At 46.2% G+C, this 21,122-nt stretch overlaps 1 protein-coding gene and 1 long non-coding RNA gene across 2 annotated transcripts in view; one reads left to right on the forward strand and one right to left on the reverse strand.

Annotated features, from left to right (window-relative positions):
* LOC146190671 (uncharacterized) overlaps positions 1-1,449 on the reverse strand; it is a 109,804-nt gene extending 108,355 nt beyond the window's left edge. The window contains exon 1 of the mRNA XM_084601050.1: positions 1,333-1,449. Within this exon, the coding sequence (XP_084457176.1) occupies positions 1,333-1,339 (7 nt within the window). The 5' untranslated portion in view covers positions 1,340-1,449. The remainder of the gene's footprint in view (positions 1-1,332) is intronic.
* LOC146190670 (uncharacterized) overlaps positions 1-20,742 on the forward strand; it is a 187,457-nt gene extending 166,715 nt beyond the window's left edge. Inside the window, exon 3 of the long non-coding RNA XR_014706565.1 lies at positions 20,559-20,742. This is a non-coding gene — a long non-coding RNA (uncharacterized LOC146190670). The remainder of the gene's footprint in view (positions 1-20,558) is intronic.
* The last annotated feature ends 380 nt before the right edge of the window (positions 20,743-21,122 follow it).

Below are 21,122 nucleotides of genomic sequence, written 5' to 3' on the forward strand. Positions count from 1 at the left end.
GGATATGTCGGACGCAGCAAACTACCAGCAACAAGCGGCGTTTTATGAAACACAGAAATGTAATCAAAGGGAAGAAAAAAATATTCTGGGTGTCTCGCGAAAAGCTAAGCCCCGCTGGCGCATCCTGAGCGCTTTCAACAAATAGTGGTCTGTGGTCACCGATATTTCTACATTTTTTTATCCATTCGTCGTCAGTAGCAATGTTCCACAGCTTCATTATAAACGCACTGCTGAAATGTTTGCTCTCCCTGCTGCCTTCGCACGTGGCATCAGCAATGACTGGCATCAGCAAAAACAAATTGAGTAATTCGATTTGAATGGACTCCAAAGGCATTCCTATTCGGCGTCACCTGGTTACAGAAGCTGTAACCAAAGTGAAATTTCTCTATACTTTTCAGTGAAACTAAGAAAGTAGCGGCGGTTTGGTTGCAATAGGGCTGTGAAACAACAAAGCAGGTGAACAAGTTACCTTGGAAGTAAAGTAAAATGGGAACATGAATTGTGTGCCAGAATATCGTGCCTTTACACATGCGATAACAAGCATAGCATTAGCTTTCAGCAACGCAGATACACTGCCAAACATTGGTCAGAGACAAATAACAAACTAAGGTGTACGTGTGTGTATTCGAAAGAAGAACAGAAAGGTTTGGAATGGTTGCGCACCTTCATAATTGGCTACAGTAGAAGTGGGTCGATATGCGTCTACATTCATGTGTTGCTTCCACCTATACACCAGAAACTCGTACTCGCCAATAATCCCCGACTTAAGAGTACAGAGCTACACTTGTATGTCACCTACATGCCCATTGCAATGGCAACAAAGCAAAAGGTATGTAAAGACGCAAGTAAAAGCTGTAAAGCCAGATGACACAAATTACATATGTCTTAACTTCACTGCTGTCATGGATAACGTCCAAATACGCGTTGCCTGCCTCGCTCCATGCTTTAAGTAGGGCGAGATTCATTCACACTCGTAGTAGATGGGGCTATTTGGTGAAACATCGTAAATGCGGTCCGGCGTGGGAACAGAATCTGCCCTGTTCATCATGAGTATCTGCACATGTCCCTAATCTTGTGTCATATTCCTCCCGGGCTATGTCCATTTCACTAAATACTTCAGATCCGTCCTCGTTGATTTTCCCTATAACATTGGACATTGAATCACATGAGCGTTGACAGACGTTGTCACGTTGAATCGCGAATGAGACACGTCATGAGACGGCGCTCGTTTAGCCAGGTTTCTAATGTACTTTAGTCATGGCTGCGTGTTCAAAAATTCAGGGGTTGCAGTGCTGTTACGCAAGGTGTCATGCGTTGTCGACGCCTCCTCACCGGACATGTCGTCGCCTGGCAGCGCTGTCGTCTCAGCGTGGCGTTGCTGTTGCTGCTGACGTTGGCGGCGCAGCGCACGTGGCTTGTCTGGCGCGCGGTCCGCCGCATGTCTGTGCCGGGCCGATACCGCGCGCGGCTGCGGCCACTGCTGCGGCTGCAGCGGCGGCTCGCGGAGAGGCGACGTGGCGCGTGGCCGGCGGGCGGACGGGCGCGGCCCGCATTGAGCGGCGCCCGCCTCTCGGAGGCCGGCCGACGGGACCGCCCGCCGCACGGACAGCCGCGACGCATGCGCGAGCGGGGCTCGGGCCTACCCCCCTGCTCGCGGGCCCCGGCGCGCACCGCTCGTCCGAGCCCAGGTCCGGGCCCCGGTGTGTTGTGCGCTTCGTCGCCCCTCCGCCAACGCGGCGCACACCCAAGGAGAACTTTCGCGGAAGGGAAGGACGAAAGAGGAGAGCTGATGCTCTCCCGAGGAAGTAGAGCGTTGGCTCCTCTTCGGGAGAGGCCGTCCCGTTCGGGAAACGGGGCTCCTTTGTGCTGCCTCCGGTGTGGCCGGACTCCCGAGCCTGGCTGTTACCTGTCTGCGTCGCAGTATGATTGGGGAAGTCTTCGAGACCTCTTCGGCGGATAAGAGTGCGTTCCTTCGGTACTACTGTCACATATTCTGCGACGCCATTCCTCGACGCTGACACGCTGAATCAGGTTACAAATTTGCCAGCAGGCTGAGCTCTTCCACGGGTCTAGATTCTGGACAGATTCTAGACAGATCTAGAAACTAGATTTGCTTAGGCATACACATACCTGCAAAATTTTACGGGATACGCATGGTACGAAAAACGTAAATTTTGTGGAAATCCTGGTGCTTTAGGGCAGTAATTCAATTTAGCCGCCATCATTTCTAGGCGATTTCTTAAGCGGGCCGAAATAGCATTTGTCTGCAAAGCTCGTGCCCCTAAAAGTGCAGGGGGAGGGGTCTGGGCTGCTATGGAGCCGACTGACACTCGGAGATTTGTTAAAGGCATCGTTATCTTGTTTGAAAGATGTGAAATAACCCTCAGTCTAATTCACCCTATTAAGGGCGGCCTACAGTTTCTGGACCTTCGCTTTTTGTCAAGCAAAAATCAAACATAGACCGTAATTATTCGCCTGAATATTACCTGTTCTCCCTAAAACGGGAGAATAATTAGTTAAAAGTAATTATTCATACCAAGTAGTGCGCCTAAGCATACCGTATTTCCACCCATAACATTGAAGTTAGGTGGTAAATCGTTCGGGGAGAAGGGCACGGTGGCACATGGATTATAGACAGCGGTCTTTAAACACTATCATTGGACCGGACTCGTTCTGGTGCCAATCATATACCACATAAATGTTATTAATAGGAATGATCGATTCTTATAACGTACTGGCGGTCTCGTTCTTCGCCTACGCGCCACTTATAGCTGAGCAAACAGCTTGATCAACCTTGGTGGTGTCTCTTGGAGAGTAGCCATTAAATGTTTTTTGTCAGAATATGCCTTTAACGACTTCCACGTTTCAGATTTGCGCACGAAATTGCCCTCTCCACAGTTCTGCTTTCAATTTCACCGACCTATGACAATGAGAGAACCTAGGAGGAGGGGTGGAAGATGAGGAGGAAAGGCAGGGAGGTTAACCCGTAAAAGAAACCGGTTTGCTACCCTGCTCTGGGGGAAAGGGGTGAGTGGATATAAAAGTTGTCAGAGAGGGATGGGTGAAGTTAGTACAGTCACATCACAGACATGTCACATCACGTCACAGTCATATCACGTAACATAACAGCAAAATCATAGTCTTTCGATTAGGCATGTGCTTTTCAAAAAGCGGAGCAGCGCCTGGGAGACCTTCAACGCAGACGATCGCCGTGGCCAGGGACCTAAAATCTTAATTTCAGTCAATGGGCGTCCATCTAGATGCTCCAGCGCACGGCATAGACACTGCCTTTTCTCACTGCATATGGGTCACTCACAAAGAATGGGGCCTATGACTCGTCGCATCCACAGTTTGTACATGCAGGGCAGTTTGCCATACCTATCATAAAAGAATACGAGTTTGTGAATGCTACACCAACCCACAGGTGGCACAGCAAAGTTTCTTCGCGTCGGGGTAGGCCAGGTGTTCAAGTCATGGTCCAGGGATTTTAAGCGGCAGTTCGGAGAGGACCTAAAACTGAAATAATATATTTCGTACGTGCGTTGCCAAAGATATTATTCAAGGGAACCTAAAACTGAAATAATACCTTCGGCAACGCACATACGAAAGATATCTAGAATGCATCAGTTAATACTTCTTGATGTTACTCAAAGATCACTACAGACAGTTATATTCTGAAAAAAAAAATGTAATTCAGCTTACGCTCAATTTATAATCAGAGTAGAATTTTAAAAGCCATTGCTTGAATCGTAATTAACCATTTCTAGATAACGTTAGTGGACGGGTGTTCAAGGTTGTAGGGTTCAGTAAGATGTGTTGTCGGCCTAGTTGGTGCAGTACTTCAGACATCTTATAGTAGCGCGAACAAAAACACACACAAGACAGGGTACAGGACGAGCGCTCGTCCTGTACCCTGTCTTGTGTGTGTTTTTGTTCGCGCTACTATAAGATGTCGAAAGGTTGTAGGGCGTGTGATGAGTTAAGGGAGGAAGACATCCTTTTCAAAACGGAAAGGCGTGGTTATGATCTGATCTGATCTGGATGAATAGGCTAATTCCTTCTTGTGGAGGAGGCGGAGGTATCGAAAGGTAGAAAAAAAAAAACGAAAGAATAACCATGTATAGTATTTGAGACTGCGTAGGAGGGAGAAAGAGGGTTCCTAGGCATAACGCATACGTTTGTCTCGGGTACTGATGCCGACGCTGTCAAATCACTTGCATAACGTATGTGCCCCTCCGGCATCATCACCGCAGACTCCAATCGCTGTCCCTGTTTCTCACGTAAGGAGGCGTCACTGACGAGGCAGCTTGCGCTGCTGTCATTCATAATTCGCCTTGCCCCGAATAATTTCAGTTTTCACCAGGCAGTTCTTGCTTAGTAACCTCTTAGGGTGAAAACAAAATCTCTGAAATTGTTTTTGCTCTTCGTGGATGACGTAAGGCCGATAAAGCACCGTATTCCGCCAGCAATATTGGAGGAGCTGCTTTGAGAAGCTGTTTTGTTCCATTATTTAAAGGTTCCATATTTAGCTCAGTTTCAGCTCCTAAATGTATTGGCTGCTTCCTGTATTAATATAATATAGCTTCTCGTATTAATATAATATGGTTGCTCCGAGAGAGAGAGCCAGAAAGCAGAAGGGAAGACAATGATGTTAACCGGAATCAATTAACGAAGAACGTGCCTTTAAGAAACGCGGAAAAGGTAAGGATAGGACGAGCACTACGCGTGTATCTGTTCATATTTCGTTCACTTGCTGGGCTCAGAAAAACTTTTTTAAAACATGGTTGAGCTCCCCAGAAGTATCCTGCACTTTTATTCTGCCGTTTATGTTTAGTATAGCTCTTGTCTTACCCTTGCCTTTTCTGCATGTTACTCTAAAGCTACTTTGTTCGTTCCGACTCACTCATTACGTCTGACAAACTGGCCTCACAGTGTTCTTTATCAAGAGTAACCACAACAATCTTCGGCCTAACTGCACTGCTCTGCGCTACATGGATGTCCTATATATAGTGCTGGGTTGTAAAACGAAAAGACGTCGATACGCCTTCTAATGTCATGTATTTCCTCTTCTAACCAGTGCTTAATGCAGTGTTCTTAGTATTCAATGCAATGGGACATACCTTCCAAACCTGGTAATGAAAAGCACAGTAGCAAACAGGTAAATCTTAAGAGGAACGTCGTGTATTAACAGTAACGATAATATGGCTACGAATACGATGAAGCGCGCAATGGCGCGGGGTGGAGCGCTCGCTCTAGGCGCACTGGCTATTAAAGCCTTTTTAATCGTCATGTCATCACGTCGTCCTGTTTCTGTTGTGTCGCCGTGCTCCATCGCTTGACATATGCCACCTTGTAACAATATTATTCGGCTGCAAAATTAAGCTTCAGAAGGTCAGTGGCTAAGACCACATCCAGGCGATGCTCCATTGCTGGAGGTTTCAGCCAGGCACGTCACGAGACAAGGTAGGGTCATAATATAAAAGAAGCACTGAATGGCCAGGGGCAAATGAATAGTGACTGTTACAGGTTAACATAAATGGAGGGACAGTTGGGACAAGGTGGATCTGAACAGAAGCGGTAGAGAAAGAGGCGCACCGGGCTGGGAAAGCCATTTGTTTGCACGTGCGGAGAATATGCGATATATTAGGTTAACTGCAAACTCGAGACCTCTGGTATAGTGAACTGCTACTAGGTGAAGATGAGAGTAGTAACATACTTTCGTGTTGCCCTTGACAGCCTCTAAAGCGTTGCAACGCTCCTTTTTATGTCACCTCTAAGGCTCACTCGCTCTTGCGAGTCGCAGAGGCTGTCCAGCACTTCAAGAGATTGCAAGAGTCCCAGATTGTCGCATCCAGGCGACACCTATACTGTCACAAGGTGGTCGCGCGCCACTCGAATGAAACAAATCTAATTGAACACTTTGTTATCCTTGCATCCTCTTCTCGTAAGCCGTGTAAGGTTTGCCATTTGTGACTCATTTCTTCTGCTTAAAGCACCAGAAATTCCAAGACACAGTAAGACTAATGCGCTAGGAAATTATTACAAGGAGCCTCCTTTAGTAAGCATGGTACTAGCATCTCGTGGATAATAATGTACAGCGCAGTACATAATTGTTTGATAACTTCAATTTTTGTTTTTCTGCTCTGGATTTGGCGAGCTCATTTTTAAGGACACGAGTGCGTTTAATCTCTCTGAAGCGTCTCCTGTAAGGCGTGGACCTATTTTTTTACGAGTATAGGATGAAAGCAAGGGCGGCAGAAAGTTAGGTGGGCGGATGAGGTTAAGAAGTTTACAGGGGTCAAGTGGATGTGGCTAGCACAGAATAGGGTTAATTGGAGCAATATGGGGGAGGCCTTCGCCCTGCAGGGGGTATAGTCCGGCTGATGGTGATGGTGATGATGAGTAACTATAGGCTTATTTAATCTGACGCAACTGCTCTGTATAGAAAGTTATATTGGCGCTAACTTTCGAGTGCGAAACTCCGAGAGCTTTGTCAAGATTTTCAGTTGATTATCACATCAAAATCTTTAGAGCTCCTAGCTCTCATCGGCCCAGAGAGACGTTTTGATCAATTCATTTGAATATACCGTGTGGAATTACGTGAGGACAGCAAAAATCATTAAACCGCAAGTGGGTTTCGACCAGCTTATTATGTCATGGATACCACCACAAAACCTATCGAGCAAACCTTGTCTGGATAAACGGGCGGTAAATGATAACGTGTGTCATTATTTTTGTGAAATGACTAAAAATACGCTAAGAAGTTTGTACTTCCGCAATTACCGAGCGAGTATTGATAAGCTTGTTGACGCTAACGTCACACACACAAGGCTGCTCATAAAAGTCACTTCAGTATTGATCTAGAAAGAGAAAATTTGAAAAAAAAAAATAATTTTCCCCGCAGCAAAACTACGACCGACTACAAAATGTCCTTCTAAAGATATGAAGCCTGTGGGAAACATTTCATAAAAGTCGGCAAAATGTATGAAGCCTCAAAAAAAAAAAAAATATCGTTGCAGTTACAGTATATATCAAATCACTCTCTTATTTATTTATCTCTAGTCTGGATTGTTTCGCTAATGGAAAATTAAATGCGTTAGTTTTATTAGCATTTAGGCCATATCAACGGATTGTAGAGGTCTAGAGGGCGATCTGATTTCGTTTCTTGGTGCAAATATAAGAGCGCAGGTTATGTGTTTTTTGTTACGGTGAAGTAATCATCAAATATACCGTAATAATATCGTAACTCTCAAAGCGCATTGATCTAAGAAGTGAAGCTCATGTCAGTCATGAATCTTTCATATTGAAGATTGAGAGCCTCCTACAAACGCAGGAGTGTAAATTCGCTGACGAACAAACCTAGAAGCAGAGCGTAAAAAAAAAAAAACACAAAAAAAAAACAAAAGAAAAAAACAACAAAAAAAAAAAAACCTCTGATTTCGCCACATCAGAAGGGCAGGACCATCCGAAAATCTGGTTGCTAGTTGCACCACTGTCCAGACCTCTCTAAATAAATGAGCCTTCCAGCAACATAACTCGCCGGTCTCTCCAGTACAAAAGTTAGCACCGATAGCAGCGATCACTGTCTGGCTCACGCTCACTGTATTGAGAGCGAGGAGGAGCAACGAACGGCAAAAGCAAGAAAGATGTTCACGGTTGTAAACTTATTACGCCGTACTGCCGAGCTCGCAACCGTCCGGCAGGCAGCTAACGCCCGCAGCAGCTCCGGAGTTTCCGAGTCCCACGCGGGGCGGCGGTAATGGGGGAAAACACGAACCCGCTGCAACGGGGCCTCAATAATTCACCTCCGGTGCCTGTAATCGGAAGCAACGGACAGCTTTCATCATTACGCATTAAAGCCGTGCCTGAGTAATGCGATTTGGCGCACCCTGGCGTCCGTCCCCATCGATCACAGTTTTTCGGCGATAATTGAGTCGTATGTACTGTGGAACGGCGGATCGGCGCAGACGGACTAGTCGACCGACCGACCGACCGGCCAGCCATCGGCAGCGTATAGCGACCCCCGCGTCTTCCTTTGCCTCCCCATCTCGGCGTCTGCCTCACTCCCTCATTAGCGATCGGACAAACGGGTGTCCGCCATTCAGCTTCCTTGCCGAGGGCTTCTGAACAGCCTAAGCCGCCCTGCATCCTGGAATTAGGGCTCCGTCTACCGGACACGGACAAAAATCTTTGGGAGCTCATGCGATCACCATCCTCATAACTACGTCGTCGTCATCATCACTGTGATTATTATTATTATCGGCGACAATAACACACTAACAACAACCAAATTCAAGCCAATACAGGACACAGACCGCTAAACAAATGTTCCATTTATCTGTTTCACAACAAACGGTGGACACATTACTGCACGGATTACAATATGATAGAGGATGAGTCGCTAAAATCATCGTTATAGTCTGCCGGCGTTCTGCTAAAAGCCGTCAAATGTTTTATGCCACAAAAGCCGTCCGGTAACCCATTTTCCTGCATAACATCGCATATTTCTTTTCTGGCCTGAAGTTCGGCGCGAGTGATTCATCGATTTCGAGACAAGAGCCAGATTTATATGCGCGTCTACGCAGTAAAAAAATTAGGGGGTTTTAGATATTTCTTAAGAGGAGAATGGCGAACGTCTACCTTTCCTCTCCTCTGATTTGTGATTTGCCTCTCATCGTTCGCCTCTTAATGGCATTTGCTGCAGCGCTACTGGTTTACAGAAAAGGAAAGGCGCAGTATCTGTCACACTTTCTCCGCCAAGTATGAATTCGGATAGTACGCAAATAAAATGTACATTCCGCAAGAAAAAAAATTTTGTTGAATAATTAATTCTTGTTCAAATATTTAAGGGAATCCCCCAAGGTGGATTAGAATTGTAATAAGTGAGTAATTACTCATTGCATCCACCCAAGCGCAGTCATACGGCTACAAAGGAAAGCTATACAGCTTTCCCAGAAACTTCGTAGTTAAAGAAAAATTCGTCCTGATCCGGGAATCGAACCCGGCACCACCGCCTTTCCGGGGCAGTCGCTCTACCGACTGAGCTAACCAGGACGGTCAGCAGAGCAGACGGTAGGGCGAGAGCGAATTGATCTATAACTCGAAATGGGAATGGTGTTGGTCAAATATTTAGGGGTAATTTAGGTGTAGGGCAATGAGTAATTACTCCCTTATTACAATTCTAATCCACCTTGGGGGATTCCCCTAAATATTTGACCAACACCATTCCCATTTCGAGTTATAGATCAATTCGCTCTCGCCCTACCGTCTGCTCTGCTGACCACCCTGGTTAACTCAGTCGGTAGAGCGACTGCCCCGGAAAGGCGGTGGTGCCGGGTTCGATTCCCGGATCAGGACGAATTTTTCTTTAACTACGAAGTTTCTGAGAAAGCTGTATAGCTTTCCTTTGTAGCCGTATGGCTGCGCTTGGGTGGATGCAATGAGTAATTACTCCCTTATTACAATATTTAATTCTTGCAGGGAATGCATCAAGCAAGCATCACTGGGAGATATCTAAAGGCGCACTGTAGCAGTCCTCATGGTGTCATCTACTCTTAGTAACAGCCGTGTATGATCGCTACACAGAAAGCAGGTCCTCTTAAACTATATGTGCAAGCGCTTTCAAAGATACGTCTGGGTCGTCATACTAAGCTTGGCTGCAAAGTTGTTGCCGTGCACGTTGGTGTTAGGTTGCCTCGAATCAACGTGTCTATATAAACGCACTGGGCTATCTGGGCACGCATGTAACACGTTTTTATTATGCATGGCGCTTAGCCACGAACCAGCATTTTCACGTACTCATAGTCACAACCGGGCCACTACCTTAGTTTGCAAATTAAAAAGATAAAAAAAAAGCAGAGTAAGCGCCCCTCCGAAAACAGTACATCAATCGCTTCCGCTTTTTTACATGTTCTGCATTTCCATTTGAACAGAGTTTGCATTTATAGATGACTGCACACGGATTCATAAAATGCGCCTGTCTGTCGCTGACATGCTCTCATGCCGGTATAGCTCAGTTGTTACATCGCTGGACTGCTTATCTATAGGACGCGGGTTCGACCTCATCCGCGGCGGCCGTATTCTCATGGTCGCAAAACACTAGGTGCCGTGTGCTGAGCCACGTCAGCGCATGTTAACGAACCCCAGGGGGCCGAAATATAAGGTTTGTGCAAGAAACGTAGACGAGCTTTCCTATCTCTTCACTCATTCCATCGACACTCAAGGAGCGCTCTACTGCCGCCTAACGTTACAAAGCGCAGAACGAACGAATGAAAGACGACGACGACGGCATCAATTTGCTCACTTACGAAGCCAAAAAAAAAACTGTAATAACGCGTCTGGTTTCCGCTACCACCACCACATGCAGCATGGAGCTGAACGTCATAGCCCTACTGTAGTAATTTTTAATATTTGGTACACGCCACTGATTTGCTTTGGCCGACGTAACAATTCAGCGCGAGCACGGGGAGCGTTTTTCAAGCGCAACGAATATAACCACTGAGATACAGACAGTTACACCCTCGCACACTGTCTGACTACGCGCTAACCCATACATTGTTTCAAAATTCCTGAATTCAGAAAATAGCACCACCGGCTTCTTCTGGGGTGAACTAGCATCATTAAACCGTATATTTTGGGAATGTTGGACCCATCCACCTCCCGGAAAGCTCATGCCTGATCCCTCCTTGGACACGTGGAATGAAGAAAGGGCCAGCGACGACCCGGACATTCCGTCACTTGCTGTGGCATGGGCCTGTGCCGCTTGTCATCTTCATGGTTTCGGAGTCGGAGGCACGTGCTGACCACCTTCCCTATCCCCATTTTTCTTCCCGTAATAAAGTTGTCCTTCCTTCCTTCCTTCCTTCCTTCCTTCCTTCCTTCCTTCCTTCCTTCCTTCCTTCCTTCCTTCCTTCCTTCCTTCCTTTCTTCCTTCCTTCCTTCCTTCATTCATCCATTCATTCATTCATTCCTTCTTTTCTTTCCTACTTTCCTTTCCTTCTTTCTTTCCACCCTTCCTTGTCGTTTTCTCTCATTTAGGGATGAAAATATTCCCAACTGAGTTACATGGTGATTGTTTCTAGTGGTTGAGAGAGGGCGCTAACGGCTAAAGTCGAAGCCTTCGCTGGGCGAGAAGTGCTTCGCACTGATCAGAATATGGAGCGCGAGGTGCTGCGACATGCCTCAATAGTATGTGGGGTCACAAGATACATGCCTCAATAGTACGTGGGGTCGGAAGATACATGCCTCAATAGTATGTGGGCTCAGAAGATACATGCCTCAATAGTATGTGGGGTCGGAAGATAGAAATTATGGTACCCTTGTGCCGGTGTTGCTGCAAAATCATTTCAGGAAGGGAGAACGGAAATGCCTTTTTCTGCCGTATATCTTTAGAACAAGTAATTTCTGAATCTTTCTCAAGATTTCTCATTCGGATTCGGCTGCTTCAGATCCAATTTGAAGTCGATGTTTACGCTCTGCTTCATATCCGGCATAAATTTCAGCTTTTTTTTCCCCGCCTGAATTTGCCGGAGCTGAAGGCATTCCATGCTTTAAATATAGCATTCAAACCATTCTGTTTCGCCGCCGCGGAGTGGCTCGATGGCGCAAAAGACAGCGTTCTCAAACACTCTGTCAAATGACACCCTGGTCGGACGTCCGCGTCACGAAGAGGGATCGAAGGCGGAACCGATGCAGGCCTCGGCGGCCGGGGGACGACACGCGGCGCGCTCAGAGTGTATACGAAGCGCTGAAAGCTACGCCGCCTGCGCGGGCGTCAGCGTCGGGCGTGGGAACGTGAGGCGAGCCTGGTCCGGCTTTATTAGGCCGGACACGGCCGGTCACTTAGAAGGGACAAGACTAGCGCCTTAGCGCAGCAAACACTCGTCGTTGGAGGCACCGCCTCAACACCGGCGTCGTTTCGCCTGTGTATTTTTTTTCTTTAGGCACCGGTCATGATGGGCGCCGCATGTCGCAAGTCCGCCAGAGGCGACGCACGATGGTTTCGTAAAGAAGTGAAGTGGTCCTATGTTTGCCCTGTGGTAGTATACTCTGCGCCACTTTTCCAGAGCGTTGAGAAATGCTGCGTATGTATGAGGCATGTCTAGTGATGCTACTAAGATTTCCTTTCGCGTTGACAGCTACATTGGAACGTCAATCATAAGAATGGCAAGACGGTTTTTGTTGCGGTACTGAGCGACCCAAGCGCTGTTGGGGGAACAAAGTGCCCTTTCTCTGAAAGCTATCAAATGCATCGACTTCATCCAAAATTGTGATCCACTTGTTTGTTTGTTTGTTTGTTTGTTTGTTTGTTTGTTTGTTTGTTTGTTTGTTTGTTTGTTTGTTTGTTTGTTTGTTTGTCTTGGCAAGGTCGAGCACTCTTGTTCAAAGAGGAGGCACGCGCTGTTAAATCAGAAGTAGCGAAATTCCTACATGTTGTGCGACCCTTGTAGAAAGCATACAGGGAAAAAGCAAAGAAAGACTTCTGCGCCGGAATTTTGCAAGTATGGGTAAGGCAGGGAGAAACCTTCAAAGGTGCCACTTTCTCACTGCAAGCCAGCAAGCCTATCGCAGTCCTTTACAGGCACAACCGCCCATTAACAATGGACACACAACAAGTTTTACGCTGAATACCACAGGTTCACTGCAGGTGGAGACATTTTGTGAAGCGTCAGCCTCAACGAAAGCAGCGTACTCACTTTGGTCTAAAGAAATCTCTCTTTCGAATTTAGTTTTCTGCATCCGAAGGATGCAGAAAACTAAATTTTGTGGTTTAATTGTCTGGCATATCACTACTACAACCGCTGCTCATGTAGAACCTACCTGCTTCACCCTATCTACATCTCTTTAGCGCATAGACATGCACGCAAGCACGCACGCACACACTCGAACATTCACCCTCGAAATGCAGGATTATGTATGGGGTTGCCACGTCCAGCTTTCTCGGCCTCATTTTAACATTTAGGTGATTGTTCGATATTGTCACAACTGTTGGACACATGTCAATGCGAATGGCATTATCGTCCGATGTGCTCAGAAAATTTGCTTTTGAAGAGGCTAACCACCAATTGGATAAAAAATGCTGAATAAAGTTAAATTTAATTTGATTTTGATTTGAAGTCGTGCTCCCGAAGTTTATCCTGCGATTACGATGAGTAATTAAAGTTGCCATAGAAAACCAATAGATCGCGTTTCTAAAAATCAATTCCAAACAAATCTCGAACCAGTCGGAAGAGTGTTTGCAAGTATATTCATTAGTATATCATATTTATATAATATTCAAGAACTTCGAAAATTCCTTCCCAGAATTTGTTGAAAATTTGTGGCTGTGAGACGCTTTAACGGACACTCCGTCTTCTGAGTAATGCCGTTGCAGAGGCACAGCTGATTAGAGGAGTGTTTAAATATTGAGAACTTTTTCTCTTATTTCTCAATAGGAGCAAGCACAAATTGCCTACATTTTGTATGCTGTCCATTTAAAAGCTCACATTAAAACAAGGCTTACTTAAATGTTGTCAAAGTCTCCAGGCAAGAGCACAGTTGTTGCGCATGATTAAATTATTCGCTCTACTATCTCATATTGCAAAAACCGCTGCGACTCTCACAGGTAGCTTTGAAAGAAACTGTTCATCGCAAAGAAATGTTGTGTTCGACCAAATATGTAATGATACAGGGACAATATAATTACAAAACATTTCAAGCACGTAATCTCAGTATAGTACTTAACTGTATCGCTACAGACGAGAGTCAATTATCCCCATTAATCAATTCTAAACACCCTGTCTTTGAGCGAACGAACGATCGACCTGTCAAAGTTCTTTCTTTAGAATCCTTCACTATGTATTACCAAGAATTCGCGGCAGCGCCAGCCAGTGACGCTGTGTCCAGCGGCTTCTCAGCGTTTCAAGGAACAAGTTTTTAAACACAGAGTTTCTGAGGTAAAAAGCGGATTTTTCGCCAAATTGATACCAGGTCTGGCGGACGTCATAAAACAAAAAGGTAAAACACTCAGAGTAATATGCTGGTTAATTTAATTATAATTGTGAGCTTTTTAACTATTACAGATAGGAAACTGCATGGTTCCTATCGGAGATTTGTAGCTGACCAATGGCATTAGCCATATCCGATTTCAGATTTTGAAAAATAGTTAAGCTTACCTTGGCATTAGCGCAACAAATATTGGGTATTTCTCGCTTAATTTTAAAACCGCGCTGCAGGTTAGGGCGCACAGCCACGTTAATGAAATCGTGTCACTGCTAGGGAAATTTGCTATGTGGCCCTCTCTGTTCCACCTGCGCAACCTGCGCCGCGTTGCGCGGGACAGATGGAAGATCAGAACGACAAAAAGGTTTAATGTTAAGCATTGCGCTATCTGGTGACAGCTAAGGAGACTAGAAGCTCCCGGCAATGCTTACTAGCAAACCCAGTCTTTTCAATGGGTACTGCAAAAGTGCGCAAATGCATAATGGACATTGATTTCTCTTTTTCAGATATTTTATTGCTAAACATTGCCATCCATTGTGGTGCACTTGGCCTGTTCAGTAAGAAAGGAAGTTATTTGAAACTGGGGATCATTACTATTCAAGCTATTCCTTTATATTCATAATTAGATCTACTCTGTATTGAGAAGATTGCTGTCGTATTATCATCATCAGCAGCAGCAGAATTGAAAACATCTGCAGCAGAAATGCATCGCTGATTTATCTTCACTTAATTCTGCCTGCTCAGCTGTGCCCACCCTATATCTAATACCTAATCGCATCAACCTATCTCAACCCATGCTATCCCGAGTTTTTACATAGGATGCTTTAGTGCCAGGTTTTGGCGTGTTTACTCTATAGTATTTCGTACTTTTCCATGGCATCAATATGTAGCAAAGCGTCCCAACGGGTGCAGAAAAGCATCCGTAGACGCAGGTCGAGAACCTGCCCCGAGCTGCATGTGCATCGCCCTGCAACACCAGTTTCCGGCCCCAATGTGACCAATTGGCCCGTCCGCATCATTCTCCCAGCTCCCTTCGCGCGCAGCCTTATTACCACCTCGACCGCAGCCCGTAGACAGGCTGCTTGCGCCTCCCGCCAGCGCTCCCGCGGCGTGTCGCCCAAAGGACGGAAGGAAGGAAGGGATGGTATAGGCCATGGGCGGCCAGAAAGGGGACCATCACTTTCGCGTTCGGCTCGGGGATCACGGCGGCCACGGAAACCCCTGGGAATCTGGCGCCATTTCCTGTCGGAGCCCGCAGCGGGACGCAGAATCGCGTGACGTGTCCCAAGTCACCGGACGCCAGAGCCCGCGGATCCGCTGCTCCAGCTCCTGCGCCGCGATCTGAATGAATCCCAGAAGCTCCGACGGCGGCTGTTCGGGCTTACTTAGAAAACGGATGCGGCTATTTTTCTCGGTATCCGCCACCCTCGCCCGCCTGCACCTTCGAGTGGGCGGCTTCTCTATGTGCAACGTCTGACTCCTTCCCTGTGTTGTGTTTGTCTTATGTCGGTGTGGTTTCTTTTTTCTTTTTTTCGATACCTTGGACCTTCGAAGACGTTAGCGAGAAGCTTTCCGAATGTGTGCGTACGGCTAGTGAGGCCAGCTGTCTCGAAGCTCGCTGCGTCAGTCTTATCGCGTCTCTCTGTCGGAGCGCTCCGCAGAGGTCGTCCTCGAGATCCTGAGCGCCGCCTGCGGAGAACTAAGATCTGTGACCGTACCGTGCGCCGTTGCCGCGCAAAAGAACCCGCGGTCCGTTTTCATTAGGCCGTGATGGAGAGTCGAGCGCCCTGCGCGAGAGAAGTTGCGGTCAACTAGCGGTTTCTTCGTTCAGGTACCTCGTCTGGATTACCAGTGTCGTCGCTCTCTTTGAAGCGCGCGAACTGTTCTTTCCGGTCCCTGCACTGCGCCGTTTGCTGCAATTTTTTTTTTAATAGACAAGATGTCGATTTTTCGAGTCGATCGGCCTTGAAATCAGAAGTTATTGATACGGCGTGGATTGTAACTTATACTCATCGCGTCCCTGAATCGAGTGACAACAGCGTGACGATACATCCGTTCAATTATTTACATAGCTTCAGTATTTTTCACTTAATTAAGGTTCAATTTGGATTCGGCTAATGGTTGATATAGCCTTACAAATTTTATAAGTGATTACTGCGCAGTAGTCATATTGATGGCGCTACATCAAGCCTTATATTATGGTATTAAAGTAAATGTTGCATATGCTTATCTTATGGTTCAGAGTAATTTGCGCGTAGTGATAGATATTTTGAATATCGTTCAAAGAAGGGCAAAAATTCGAGATATTGATTTCGTCTGTAATAGTAAATATTTTATTGATATTATCATCAACTAGTAGACGATCCAGAAAAGATATGAAAGGCCACAGAACTGCATACGTGCGGAATATTGGCAAAACATGCAGCATAAAGTTGTATCTCGATATCACCGTGATCATTTGACGATTGCAATTATTTCTACTTTCATCTCTGCATTGAAGGAAACAACGATCTGCTTTCACCCCCAGCCCTTTCTATTCGTATAGTCTTCTCAAGTGTCTTCCGCAGTGTGGATTCCTTTTATGCTTGCGTTCGTACTACACTCCAAACTCTCACAAGTCTAATATTAGGCACGGCTGAAGCATTTCATTTGACTATTTCTGTTACTTCCTGCTATAGTGAGCTAATAGGTGGAGGATTGAGAGAGCCCTTTGTCCTCTAGCGGGCTCATTCAGGCTGTTGTCAAATGATGATTAAGATCGTTCTGATTGTGAGGAAGGGAGATAACTTCGACATTTTCGAAAGAGACATCTTCGCCCTGGTACACCAGCTTGCATCCTGTTATAGCCTTACACTACTGCGGAGGAAAATTTTGAACCGAAAAGTCTCTACTTTTCCTTGTCTGTATATTAGGACTGCGGATATGACTTTTTGCTCGAGACTGCTCTTCTTTCTCTATTAAGAAGATATGTACAGCTATTTCTTTCAACTTTTTCTTTTTTTGTTTTTTTGCAAATGCATTGCAGATCTCGTTTTTGAATGGACGAACTGCTAGTTATGGGCTTCATTGAACTGGAGACCACTCTCCTGTGGCGACTGCCTCCCCAACCGAAGTGAAAGAAAGTGAAGAAATGATAGAAGCGCACGTACGGATAGACTCTGCATTTTCCCATCCACTGTGACGCATGCGCATTGTGCCCCACTAAAGCGTTCCGGAACGATCCAGTCAGCCTTTTCTATTAGCCAGCGATCGTCCACTTTCCCCCATTCTCCGACCTCACGCAGCAACCAAACGACTTCCACCTCCACGGCACGCGAAATCCACTTCCGCTCCCTCGAATATGGTTCTCCCCGGAATTTGTTCTTTTTACATCACCTGTTCTCTCTGTTCGTAACCTTTTTTCTTTTTCTTTTTTCAGTTGCTCGCATTTTTTATGCTCGCAAGCTTCGCATGCTTTTCTTGCCGTTTGTTCTTTATGCGGCCACAGGACAAGTTTTTCAATGAGCTGTAATCACATTTATGGGGCTCTTACTCAAAATGGTATCTCCTAACGAGCGGCGCGCGATTAGGGAAGTGCACCCCAAAACGAGCGCGATGCATGCGGTGCGGTTTGGGAAGTGGGGAGGGCAGGCGCAACGGAAAAGGAGACAAACGGGATTAATGGACCCTGATTCAGTGCTCTAGCCTTATGTGTAGAAAGAAGTAAAAAGAATATTGAAAACGAACCGCATGTAAGAGGAAAAGTAGGGAATACGGTTTCCCTACGATGTTCAGACCGAAGGTATGGGAGTGAGAGCCATCGCGGAACCGTGAAGAAACCATGGGATATTGGAGACACGCAACCATGACTCAGGGTTTCTCCTGTACGCTGTAGATTGTAGTTTTCGGCCACTCTTAGAAGTTGGGCTGGTGTTTAAATAGATGTCGGTGAAATTCTATAAGCCAAAAGGAATCCAAAGGCAACCAAATGTTTTGCCGGATACTTAAATGCTAACAAAATCTCCTGACTGTGCTGTAAATAATAACTGCGAGGTTTAACGACCCGAAACGAAGCATGGACTGTACTGAACGGTCTAGTGCGCTGTACAGGTGTACTGGAGGGCTTTGTATTAATTTATAGCATATGCTATCTTCCTATTGACAAAAAATAGTGTGAGTGAGTGTGAGTGAGTGAGTGAGTGAGTGAGTGAGTGAGTGAGTGAGTGAGTGAGTGAGTGAGTGAGTGAGTGAGTGAGTGAGTGTGAGTGAGTGAGTGAGTGAGTGAGTGAGTGAGTGAGTGAGTGAGTGAGTGAGTGAGTGAGTGAGTGAGTGAGTGAGTGAGTGAGTGAGTGAGTGAGTGAGTGAGTGATCTTTACGAAAATGGTAAGTTCAGGATGTTCAGCACAGAGAGAGAGAGAGAGAGAAGAAACCTTTATTTAGCCGGAGAGTTATATAGGGCCGAGTTACATTGCCCTACTAGATGGCCCAGAAAATAACGCAGCGCGAGTTGTTTTGCGTTCATAGACAAGGCCGCTGTCAAACCACAGATACGAGAGAAGTGATGGAGTCTGCGGCTGCAGAATGCAAAGTACGCATGACGAGAGATTCTCTTAGGTAGAGAAGGTATCTGTGAAGGAATGGATTTTAGAACGCAGTTCTTTGGCGCCCGTGCCTTGGTTTCGCGGCGTCGGCGTTGTCCCTCGTAACCAGCTCCACTTTCACTCCCACCTTCTTTCCTTCCCTTACTGCATGATTCAGGTGTCCACAAAAGCAAGTGTGACAGATACTGCACCTTTCCATTCCTGTGAACCAATTATGAAAGGCATGCTTCAGAGCTCAAGTGGTCTTCTCTATTTTCTCTTCTGTCCGCACGAGGCAGTGGAGGTGGCTCAGCTACAGAGCCAGTAGCAGGCCCGGGCATTTTCTTTTCCTTCTTCCTACAGCCACAACAACAACAACAAGACGTGACCACACATGGTACACACTGCTAAGATAATAATTCATAAATAATGCGAGCGCCTACACCGAACTGCAGGGTAACATGTGCAGTAACCGAGAATGCACACACTCACAAAGAAAAGCATCATATTTTGATGTATTTTGAGTATATATAGCTAGTTTGATAGTCCGGATCTCTAACCGATCGTCCCTTGGCTTTCGAGCAAGGCCTGGCCCAAATCTAGCCCGCCCTCATTTTCTTTTAAAACATATATTGCTAGAAATTTGATGAGATACTTGCTAACTTTGGCTACAGCGTTTTCAAGTCAGTTTAGGATATTTGCAAAGGTTCTTTCTTCTCGTCTGCAGCTCATAGTATTAGTCTCTTCGCCGCGCAACGTTTCTATGGACCCACGCGCTGCCTCCCCGCAACCTCCTGATAACTTAATTGCTCTCTTCATTTCTCCGACCACAAAGCTTCCTTCATGACAGTCAAGAACTCTTAGTGGAGTGTTTCTTGAAATAATATGTGTGAAAAATAATATAGTTGTCTGTAATAGAACATACATGTCTTGCTCGAAATATTTGCCTCAATCTATCGAAAAAGGTGAAACAGCTGACGAGTGACGAGACGTCACATACCCTGCCGACCATCAGCACGCGGTCCGGCCACGTGTACTCATGACGTCACCCGTCCCGCCGGCCAATCAGTCAGGTTAGGTAAGTTTGTAAAGTCATCAATCTATCGACCAATGAAAGAAATCCTCGGGCAAGCTAGCCGGTGCTGAAGCAGGCGGCAGAGCGCCGAATGGCCTGGCAGGTGTGTGACGTCACATGGCCGAGTCGGCATTTGCTATGTCAGAGGGTTCTGCATTCTTGTGACGTCATCCAGATGGTAACAACCTAAGCCAGAAAACATTGTAAACTACCTGGGAAGAAAGAAATACACTTTCGCTGAAAAGAACGAAGCCCAGCGGAATCGATCCGTTCCCCTTGAGTAGCGAGCCTGACGCATAATTTCTGCACCACGATAGACCGCTTTTTCTTTCGTTGTATAGAAATACAAGATCCTTCAATGCTTACTTAAACAATCAGCATCTCCCGTTCGTCATACGTAGTCACAAGAACATCCGATCGTTTTCCCCGCGTATCGAAATAACAGAAGAAATATGCATGCATGAAGTAAAATCAGATACACTGAGGGTTAATCGTGCGCAGCATGTACTCCTGCCCCCACACCTCCACCGTCCACTTTTCACCAAACAAAGCTCCTCGCTGAACAGGCACTCTGTGGAATGTGGCATAGGTGGAATAGGTGGCGAATTGGGAGAGCGCTTTGTCCTCTAGCGGACTCATTCAGGCTGTTGTCAAATGATGATAAAGATCGTTCTGATTGTGAGGAAGGGAGATAACTTCGACATTTTCAAAATAGACATCTTCGCCCTGGTACACCAGCATGCATCTTGTTATTGCCTTACACTACTGCGGAGGGAAATTTTGAACCGAAAAGTCTCTACTTTTTCTCATTTGTATATTAGGACTGCGGATATGACCTCTTGCTCGAGACTGGTTTTTTTTTTTCTCCAATAAGAAGATATGTACAGCTATCTCTTTCATCTTTTTCTCGTTTTTTTTTTTCTTTTTTTGCAAACGCATTGCAGGTCTCGTTTCTGAATGGACGAACTGCTAGTTATGGGCTTCATTGAACTGGAGACCACTCTCCTGTGGCGCCTGCCTCCCCAACCGAAGTGAAAGTAAGTGAAGAAATGATAGACGCGCACGTACGGATAGACTCTGCATTTTCCCATCCACAGTGACGCATGCGCATTGTGCTCCACTAAAGCGTTCCGGGACGATCCAGTCAGCCTTTTTTATTAGCCAGCGATCGTCCACTTTCCCCCGTTCTCCGACCTCACGCAGCAACCAAACGGCTTCCACCACCACGGCACGCGAAATCCACTTCCGCTCCCTCGAATATGGTTCTCCCCGGAATTTGTTCTTTTTACATCACCTGTTCTCTCTGAACAGGCACTCTGTGGAATGTGGCGCCTCAACCACAAAAAGACCGCACGGACGCCTAAAAAATTCCACTAATTGCAAAAGCCAAGGCAATATTTAAGCTCCGCCTATAAGAGTATGAAGCGATAACGTGATTAAGACCCGTCTACAGCTCGCACTGCCATTCCGCGTTAGCCTACCAGCAGACTGCGATAAGGTAAATCAAA

Source organism: Amblyomma maculatum, chromosome 4 (assembly GCF_055883805.1).
Source record: "Amblyomma maculatum isolate TAMU_Amacu chromosome 4, ASM5588380v1, whole genome shotgun sequence".
NCBI classification, from domain to species: domain Eukaryota; kingdom Metazoa; phylum Arthropoda; class Arachnida; order Ixodida; family Ixodidae; genus Amblyomma; species Amblyomma maculatum.